Genomic DNA, 10,339 nt, shown 5'->3' with positions numbered 1-10,339 from the left:
GTTTGGTTATAAGCAGAAGGTTTTCTTCAAAGGGTAAAACCCCACTAATGGACTCCTTGTTTTTCTGGTTTTTGAAAAATCTATTATTACCTAGTTTTCATACATGCGTGAATAGACGATCTGACCACAGCCTTTCCTGAAGTTATTGAGGCTTGTCACTAGCACAAGAAAAGTAATCTGTGGGAGGGTATGGACACATTGCAGCTCTCAAATGATTTTGGAAGAGGGACAGGCAATGAACCAGAGTAAAGGAAACAAGTTCTGTAGCACCAAAACGCCTTTTCCTCTAGCAGGACACAGTGGGGGGCTGTTTGGCACAGCCGACGCTGCAGCGTGGAGGACGTGGGCCAGCACTGATGCCGTGGAGCGGTGCAGCAGCATCGATACCGGATCAGCATGCACGCTGTGGATGCTGTGGAGCGGCGTGGGTGCCGTGGAGCCAGCTGGGATGCTGCCGCTGCTCAGGTGAGCGTGGTCCACAGGGGAGCCGCGGAGGGGGGCTGCCCGCGGGGGTCGGAGGAGGCGCTGGCACCAGGCGGCAGGACAGCCCTGCGCCCGTCTCCCGGGAGAGCAGGGACGGAGGCGACCCGACCGCCGCAGCGGGACTGCGCTCCCCGCCCCGCAGCGCTCCCCGCCCGCGGGCGGCACGGCCTCGCCTGGCTGCTGCCGTGCCGGGGCGCGTCCCCCTCCCCGGTGTGCGGCGGGGCCACCGCGGGCAGAGCCCACCCGGCCGACGGGCTGAGGAGGTGGCGGCGGTGTGACAGCGCGGCAAGGAGCATGCGTGCGGGAAGGGGCGCGGGGGGGGGAGGAGGAGGAGGAGGAAGAGGAGGAGGAGGGATGGCGCGGGGAGGCGGCCGCTGTTTATTTGCAGCCGGGCGGGCTGCGCCTCGGCAGAGCGCGAGTGGCCGGCGGCGGTCCCGCTGCCCGCCCCGCACCATGCGGGCGCCGCTGCCTCCCCGCGCCGCGGCGGCGGCGGAGCCGGGGCAGCCAGCGCGGCGCCCCGCGCCATGGTGACGGGCTCGGCGCGGGGCTCCCGCAGCCGGGACCGAGCCGCGCCGGCCCCCTGCCCGTCGGCGGACGGGCGGCGCGGCGGGGCGGCGGCGGCGGCGGTGCTGGCGGGGCTGTGCGCCCTCTGCTACGGCAACTCCCTGCGGGGCGAGTTCGTGCACGACGACGTCTGGGCCATCGTGAACAACCCCGACGTGCGGGCGGCCGCCCCGGTGTCCGCCGCCTTCGCCAACGACTTCTGGGGCAAGCGCATGGCCGAGAACACCAGCCACAAGTCCTACCGGCCCCTCTGCGTCCTCACCTTCAAGTGAGTGTCCGGCACCGCGGCGGGGCGGCTCCTCCTCCGCACGGACCCTCTCCCGGCTCCGTGCTCCGTGCCCGGGCGCAGGGGGCGGCCGGCCCCGGTTGGGGGTCAGGGGGAGCCCCGCGGCCCCGGTCCCGCACCCTCGGCTTCGTGATTCAGCATTTCTGCCCGGAGCTGTGCGGGACGGGGGGCGCCCGGGGGGCGAACGGGGGCTCAGCCGCCGGCGGGGTCCCGCGGCCCAGCCCGGGGCAAGTTTGCTAGAGAAGAGGAGGGATGAGGCGCCGCTCCGGGGGAGACCGCCGCTCTCCCGGCAAGTCCCCCGCTTTCCCGGCTGTTTGGGAGCAGGTGGCGCCTCTTCCCCGGGCTGCCGGGGGGATAAAAGGGAAAACGGAGCGTTTCGGAAAGCGCTTTCGACTGGGGAAGGTGCTCACATGATTTCCCCGTGAGTTCCTCCTGTGCTTTGTCTCGAGTACTTTTTCTCCGCGATTAAGCGATCGTGCCAGAAACTTCCCGCGTTGCGTTTTGAAGCAGACCCATAGCCATCCCCACCTTTGTTCTTAGCGCTAAGTGGAGGGGTCATCCCCGTGGGTACCGCGCCGTTCCGTGCATCTCTCCTGGCAGCTGCCAGCCTCCTGTGTGAGTCACGGAGTTGCAGCCTCCCTGCTTCAGATATTCTTTCCCTGTGTACCGGGCAGAGTTGTTGAGGAACAGTTTCGGTTTTACAGGAATAAAGAGAAGTTGAGCAGCAACAAAGTGACAGCTACCTTCGCTAATCCTAGAAAGAAAACCCTCGCCGGCCTCTCTGCCCGAGGAGAAGAATTTGTGGCAAATCAGCTCAGTTACAATCCATACAGTTTGTCATTCTTTCCATTAGCTTGTTGTCTTTATAATTTATTCTGATGGAACATTAATGATGGTGATATTTAGCACGTTTTAGCATTTAGAAATGATACATGTGTTTGCAGAGAGCGGTGCTGAAGAGCTGATGCTGTGGGATCGGTAGGTGCTCATTACAAACCGTCAGGAATTGGGAATAAAGGGTATGGACACTGGCAAGTCTGCCAGGGGGATGTGTTACCGGTTCCTGGCTCACTCTGCTGATTAACTCATTAGCACACTGGATATATAAATAGAATTTCACGAATATGTGGAAACTGAGTGTTTCTGTGAAGCCAGAGCAGTTTTGGGAAATGGAACGTCCCTTTGGCACTCCCACAGAGCACTTGCTGCTCTTTGGTTGTAAAGGTGGATTTGGAGCCAAAAGCCATCTGTATTGGCTGTCTGGGGAAGCAGGGCTGGCTGGGTAAGGCTGGCATGCTTCTGATAAAGGAAAACTGAATAGATCCTTGTAAACTGGATCCTTTAGAACACGTTTTGTATCTTCTGCTTGAAGGGGGTCTGAGCACATTTCTGTAAAGAACGAAGGGGGAGTAGGTAGTCGCAGGCAGAGCTGGTGCACACAGAGTGCCTTCTCCATTGTGTGTCCAGCCAAACTCTTGTAGTTGGGGGGTCCGTGTAATTAATCCATTCCTCCAGCAACACAGCTGGGGGTAATTGGAGAGGGGAGAGAACCTGTGTGTATCGCCACTGATCTCGTTGCATACAATTATCTATCAGGGCTGGAGTGCTGGACTTGGCCTCCTAGATCAGGTTGCAGGATTGAGATTGTGATGCTAATGAGCAAAAGAAACTTAAACTTTAATAACAAAATGGAAACTAAATGTTTTAGTTCCCATTTGTATGTATTTGAACTGGTTTTACCTTTGCTATTTAAAGGGGCGTGTGTGTCAAAAAAGGATGAAGTGCTGTCTCTGCCTAGTCCTTTTTGGAAGGGAAGTGAGACTAATTTTGTGAACAAGATTTCATCCTCTATGCTTATAATAACCGTACAGCCAAGACATTGGGTCAAAGGCAGAGTCATTTGTTCACCACTTGGCATTGCATTTGGAATAGGGAAGGAATCGTTTATCTTCCCTGGCTGCAGAGGGAGATTATTTCCACCCAATTATCCTTCCAGCTTTCCAGTTTCCACATTCTTCCCATTTCATTTCTACCAGTAGGGTGTCAGAGGAAGATGTTAAGAACTGGGTGGAGTGAATCCTCCAAACCCAGTGCTTCCAAAGAAGCCTCGGGCAGCTTTTGCCAAGCGGCACTGAGCCTGCGGCTGAGCCGTGCTTTGCCTGCCTGAGCCATCCACCCCTGCCTTGCCCAGCAGGAGGTTGCTGGTTGCTCTCTGCCTTCCTGCAGAAGGAAAAAAGAATTACCCTGATTCTTGTAAAAAGCTCGGCAGCAACTGATATCTAACAGAATGGAAATGAATGTTGCTAATACTTTTGTTAGAATTTACTCCACCCACTCAGAATACTCGAGAAAATTGTGTGATGTGTGCAGGAAAGGAGGGAAGAGAGGACCAAAGTATTCTGGTATCTTTATTTTTTTTAGATGTGCTCGTTTTGTTTAATTTATCTTGTTGTGCTAATTTGGTCAAATCTAAGGCATTTTAATAGCAGCATGAATCTTTATATCAGCCTAGTGGCTCTGCTTCTCTTGCATGAAACTTTCATCTGTAAAGGCTTGTTTTGTGTCTTGCTGTACTAAGATTAAAGAATCTGGGAGATCTCCAAACTGCATGTACAGAACAGATGTGAAGGGTGGGCTGAAATTTATATCTACAGATTCATCAATCTACAGAAACTTTGTCTCAGTCTCTTTTCTGCCTTTTGTGCCTGTGAGAGTATGAGAGTAAGAGGCAGGACTCAAGATGCCCTGTGGACTTCTCATTAGGCTGAACATATCCTACGTATAAGCTACATATTCCTGAAATGGTCGCAATTAAAAAAATTTATCACCTGTCTCTCAGAAAAATCTGAAGCAGACATTGCTGAAATTGTGTAACAGTAGTTCAATGTCCCTGATGAATTGGAAATCATAAGTGACAGTCCTCATTCCACTAGACTAATGCTCTGGAGCCAAACAGTGAAAAGAGCTCAAGTATTTGACATTATTCACACTGGATCTGACAGTATGAATGATCAGAGGAAAAGAAGAGTGGCCCATGTTACTGGAACCATTAAGCAAAACTTAAAATATTCACGGAATTGCTGCACTCTTTTGTGTGGGTTAACATCAGAAGGGGAAAAAAGCCTTCATATGGACTGTTGAATTAAATAATGTTTGCTTTGAGTCTTTGGACTTCGCTTACCTTTTCTCTTGACTTCTATAAAATAAAGGAATGTTGAATGAGTTGGTTCAGAAGCATTCCTATTACACATGGGTAGCTGTTAGGTGACAGGTCTAGCACAGGAATTGAGATGGTAGGCAGTGGTTTTGCTTAGTCCTTCAGAAGAACTTCATGCTCCCTTCTCCAGCTGCTGTCAGAGGTGTTTACCTGCAGGTAATTTCTTCTCTAAGAAGTGATTCAATATACTTCTTTCTAAAGAAGGCAACTTTTTGGACTCAGAAGATACTATTTTTTGGTGTCTTCCTTACAAAATGTTAAGATGAAAGGTAGAACAAAAAAAGAACTGCCAGTTCTGTAATTCACTCAGGATTTTATATTTAAACTGCTTTCTGTCTTACACCTTGCCTCCACTAACAGAAGTTCACTGAATCATTTATTCCCTCAGTAGCACTTAAGTTACTCCTTGTTTCCAGTGGTTTTGCAGAAATGTTTCTCAGCTGCTGAAGCAGAAGGTGCAATCCTCAGTGCTGTCTCCCTCCCTCTTTCTCTTTCTGCCTGCCAAATCCCCATTTAGATAGATTCTCCAACCCAGAAACAAACAGGTGATGAAGATTTGGTGTAGTCAGCAGCACAGTGAAGGTGTGCAGTGGTAGAAAATGGTGAGAACGAAGCCTTTCAAATCCCCTGCATGCCAAGATTTAAAGACTTTTAATCAGATATGAGCCACCTGGTTTGCAGGTGGCTGAGAAGTGAAGGCCCTGTGTGCTCAGCCTCCTTGGTGGTGCCGAGGCAGATGCTGGTGAGGGAGGTGCCTCGAGTAACAGCTCACAAGGGACAAAAGGAAAAGACCATGTGGCCATGACAAAGACTTGGGAGGATGGCATGGCAGGGAAGCACAGCAGGCACCTGATCTTCCTCGAAGGAGGTGGGAGTGACTGTTCTGTGGGAATGTGCTTGTCTCCGTGGGAAGGGTGTAAGAGTGTCCACTCCAGCTGCTGCTGGTGGCCTAGAAGGAAAGGAGTTGAAGGGGGAATAAGCTGCAAAAGGGAATGCAGGTCTCCCTCCAGAAAAGACGTAGACACACAATGTGTGCAGAAAGCCATCCTACTAGTACTCTAGCTGAAAAAAAAATGGGGAAAAAATTAAAAAATCTGGGCTGTGCTCAGGTGCACATGCACAATGGATAACCTTCCAGGTCTGCCCACCAAGGCTGCTAGCCAGTGATGGCTTGGGTATGTACCTGCCTGGGAAGTAAATGGGGCCGTTCAGCAGTGGCTCAGTATTCTGGATTGGCACTGAGAGCCTCATGTGAGGCTACCAGTGGTTTGGATCCAAGCCTTAAGTGGATGTGAGCTTGGGTTAGATGTAAATACACAGCCAAAGAGAGAACTGATTCTATAACTCACTGTCAGCGTTCTGATCTGTCTAGTTGTTTACAGCTGATCCTTCTGTTTTTTCAGCTGTATCAGTGGCATAAGTTTCAAGGACAGGGAGCTGAAGAAAGCCAAAACAACCTGGGGAAGGAAAAAAGACCTTACATTTTCTTTGTTACTGATTTAATGCTGTATTACAGCTTGACATTGCAGGGTAATATAGTGGAGCTATAATGTGTCAGATTAAATACACAGTGCACAAGTATTTTCTTCACTCTGTACATCACAATGTTTAAGATTGTGTCAGTATTTCTCTTGTACTATTTCTACCCACGCTGTGGCAGTCACTCTCCACACTGCTACTGCGATACCTGCCATGAAATTGATGCAGTGCTGGTGTAGCCACACTGGATGAGGTGGACTTTGTGAAGAAAAGCAGATGCTTTTGTAAGACTGGTTGTGTTAGAGCTAAAATACACAGACATAGCTTTAAGCCCATCAGCTTTTCTTCTGACTCAGAGCAGAATGCCTTGCTGCCATTTAGGTTTTTTCCAAAGCTTGGTGCCTCGAAGCTTGGGGCTTTTTTCCCCAGTTCCAAGTGCACAAGAAGTCTCCCTCACAAACGGAATTTTTGTAGCAGGTGTCTGATGTTTATGGTCATTAAGTTTGGGCTGTGTTTCTCTAGGGTTGCTTGCACTCCCTGGAAGGAGGATAGGACTCCCATGGAGGGTTAGGGGAAGCTCCCTGCCCAGGGATGGGGAGTGCAGACCTGGCTGGGGGCCCATGCTGTCATGCTGCTTGAAGCTAAGCCCAGAGGTGAGGATTTGCCCAATAGGAGAGGTGTGTATAAAGCATGTAGGATTCTGCCTTCACATTTTCTCAGTCCTGAATAAAATTTGCCTGTCTCTTGAATGAAAAAGCCTTTTATGAGGGAAAGAGTTCTCTAATTCTCCTGAACGACTTGGCTGAGGTGAATGCAGTCATGCTTATCTTTGTTGCTTGCTTTAGTGGTGTCTTGTGTCTATTTAACACCTACCAGTTCCTGGGGATTTTCTCTCATCGGGCATTCTGTGCCTCTTGCACCAATGTCACCCTTAATTTTCTTTGGCCATCTTTTACCTAAAAGGCTCAGCTTTCGACCAGCTTTCTTACCCACAGGAGCATCCTTGTCAATACTCTTTAGAGTCCATGAAAATAAAGTGCTCTGGCTGCTGCTGGTCAGCTAAAGGCATTTCTCTGCATTTCCTCACTCTGTTTCTGACTGCTTTCCTGGACTTTCTCTTTATTGTCTCACAGACTTGAAGAAAGAAAGGGAAAAGAAAAAAAGGCTTTTCTCTTTTCACTCACTATACCTTATTTTTTTTCTTTTTTCTTTGCTTCTTTATAAGTTAGAATGACATTTCCTTCACAGTCTTCAGCTTATTTCAAACTTACTTCAAATTTGGTGAAGAACTGTTACATTCAGTTTGAAATACTGTCTTTAGGACTAATAACTTTACACTAGGTTTTGGTTACTATTGCTTTCTCTTCTTGATAAGTGACTGTCCTAGCTTGGTTTTTGATCACATCTCATCCCTTTCTTTCTCCACACTCTGATGTACGGCTGCTGAAGAGTTTCATGAGATGTTTGTCTCCTCAGCTCTTGCTGAGATGCTACTTAAGAATAATTTATAAGACAAACTGCATTTTGTTCAGTATCTAAATAAAATGACATCTGGTTTGTCAGTTTCTTGCTTGCCATCATCTGGGTTTTTTTCTTCTCTAGTTTTCCAAGGCTGCTTGTGGAGGCAAAGTGTGAGTGGTGCTCTTGTTATTCATAACACAGGAATGATTATCAAATCACACTTTCTGGGGTTTCACTAGAAAATTCTGCCGTGGCACATTTGCCACTTTCAAGGTGCTGCTTCTTCCCAGTCTAATTGTGACTTCTGTGTTCTTTTCCTACCCGTGCTGGAAAGCAATAACCTGCTTTGAATGCCTGCACTTAACTAGTGCTCTTGTAAGTGATGACTTCTGTTCTCTGAGGGAATTGCTGTAGCTTGGGAATTGATACGGCCTCTGTCTTCTCACCCTTCGCCATTATAGCAACTCAAGGACCAAACCATTTAAGCCTTATTGTCCATATAATTCTTAGGCATTGTACTGTACTATGGAAAGATTATCAGCACAAATCAGCACAAAGTGCTGTTGCACTTTGTGGTGGAAACTGGCCATTGCATGAACACCACTGCAAAGGAGCTTATTTTCTGTTTACTGCTGCAGGTTTTTCATTAATCTTTGAGCTGTTTCTACATGCAGCTTTAAGCATTATTGCCACTGATGCAGCTGCACCTCTTTTGGAGTGCAAATGCTCATTTTCCTGGCACGCAGTACATGCATCTGTGGAGTTTATAAGGAGATTCCACCATGCACTGAAAGTGGGTATTACTTTGCATAAAGTTTGCCATATTTAACACACAATTTGAACAGGAAAAGATCATCACAGGAAACTTAATCCATCCTTATATATTAGATTAATTTATATAAATCTGCATATGAGCCTTCCTTTCTAAAAACTGGGGGAGGGCGGGGTATGAGGTGTGGGATGCTCTGAGACTTTCCATTAAGTGTTACTTGCTATAACAAATTACCATTATTATCCTATGCATTCCTATTTCATAACATGTTGTGTTTATTGTTAGTCTTTTGAAAATAATAACACAGATTAAACTAAACAAGAGCTGCCCAGGGATAATAACAAAGTCTAAAAAAAGAGAAGCTCTCCAATTATGGTTTACAATATTATTAAATCATAAGAGGCCTTAAAAAAGGTTGAATGAGTCTTCATGTGTACAAGTGAATGAAAAGCACTATTTTAGAGCTTGGGGGGGGGGCTGGTGCTGGTGATTATATACTGTAACTGGATATGTATGGGATTTGTTTGTGAACCTGTGCTCTTGCAGCATAGACTCCTCTGGTTCTGCGTCTGTGAGGATGAAGTCACTGAGTCCCACCCATTTCCAGGCCCTCTTTGTGGGGAATTGCTTACCCAGAATGGATGTGTCCCTGTCTGATAGCTTCTCTAGAGGGCAAATGGTTACCTGGGCATGCTGACAGAGGTTACTTTTAAGAGATAGAATGATTTGCTTTCTTTTTGAGAGCTGTTGTACAGGCTCTTCTCAGTGAACCTTCAGCAGCTGGTGCCTGTGGAAGTCTCTCTTTCTGAGAATGAAGCTGTGTAATTCCTCTTCCTAGAGTGGAAGGTGGAAGAATGGTAGAAAAACTACTGCAGGTGGCAAGGCAAGCTATACTATTCCACTGTTCCTGGAAAACATCCATTAGCCTTAACAAAATCAAGGGATTTCTTAATTTTGGTGTACCTCCTGCATGGGCATGTAGTTTGGGCTGTGCTCTGCCTTGGGTGTGACATGCTGAGCCACACGTGCTGCAACACTTGGGCACAAAAAGAGTGTTGAGTCTTGGCTTGAATCTGTGTTTCAGCACAGCCTCTGTGTCCTGATGGGACATATGATCAGTGCTGAGATTTCTGTAGTCAGTTCTTATTTTGGTAGTGGAGGGGGGATGCTGGTCAACTCTATTAGAAGATGCCTGACAGTGTCACCTAGTACTCAGGGACTTCTCTTTGGTGTACATGCTCTTTTCCTTCTTTCCCCTGGGTCTTCTGAGGGCCTTTGCATTTGAACTGCCATTTGCCATTTTGCCCGAGGTTTAGCAGAACTCTGCTTCCAGGGACTCGTCCAGCAGAGATGTTAAAGCAATAAAAACTCTTCTCCAAGTGTTTCATGGGTGGCTCCTCTGAGGAAAGATCTCCATGTCTGAGATGGTTGTAGCTCCTCTTTCAAGGTTCTCCATTCCTAGGAGCGACATCACTTGCTGTGTTCAGCCCCAGATCTTTAGGATGCAGTTTGCAAACACATCTCTGTTTTGAGGAGCAGCCTGTTCAAGCAGCCTGGCCAGCCCAAAGTATCTCCTCTCCTCACTGTGTGCTCTACCAAGGCCATGAGATATATCTGACAAGTTGTGCTTTAGCTCAGACAGAGGTTATGATCTTCATGCAGAAATGGCTAAGGTCTTCCAGCCCACTCAATACAATTTTCCCCATTTGTGGGGCAGTAAAAGTATGGAAATACGAGGACAACACCACCCTCACCTCCCTCCAGTGGAGTCCAGTTTTTGCTTGCCAAAACTTCTGTTTATGAACATTATGTTGTAGAAAGACCACTTCTTCCTTAATTTTGAGATTCCTATCTCTGTTTTACTTCCATTGTTTGCTGAACAGTCTGCTGTGTATAATTGCTGCATGCTGCTGCCAGTAAACAAGACTGACTCTCTCTGTTAGGGTATTAAAGATTAAGAGGGGAGAAGTAATATTTTATTTACCCATCCCCTTCTGCTCCCTTGCCCAGGAGTTCCTCCACAGCTCCTCTGTGGTGGAGCAAATTTGGCGTTCCATAGTAGGCTGCCTTTTTTCCC

At 48.0% G+C, this 10,339-nt stretch overlaps 1 protein-coding gene across 2 annotated transcripts in view; it reads left to right on the top strand.

Annotated features, from left to right (window-relative positions):
- The first annotated feature begins 918 nt into the window (after positions 1-918).
- TMTC1 (transmembrane O-mannosyltransferase targeting cadherins 1) overlaps positions 919-10,339 on the top strand; it is a 138,645-nt gene continuing 129,224 nt past the window's right edge. For both annotated transcript variants that reach the window (XM_069003062.1, XM_069003061.1), the window contains exon 1: positions 919-1,315. In XM_069003062.1, the coding sequence (XP_068859163.1) occupies positions 1,008-1,315 (308 nt within the window). In that variant the 5' untranslated portion in view covers positions 919-1,007. The remainder of the gene's footprint in view (positions 1,316-10,339) is intronic.

The sequence above is a fragment of the Aphelocoma coerulescens genome, chromosome 1A, assembly GCF_041296385.1.
Source record: "Aphelocoma coerulescens isolate FSJ_1873_10779 chromosome 1A, UR_Acoe_1.0, whole genome shotgun sequence".
NCBI classification, from domain to species: Eukaryota; Metazoa; Chordata; class Aves; order Passeriformes; family Corvidae; genus Aphelocoma; species Aphelocoma coerulescens.
This window is presented reverse-complemented; position numbering and strand designations above follow the sequence as displayed.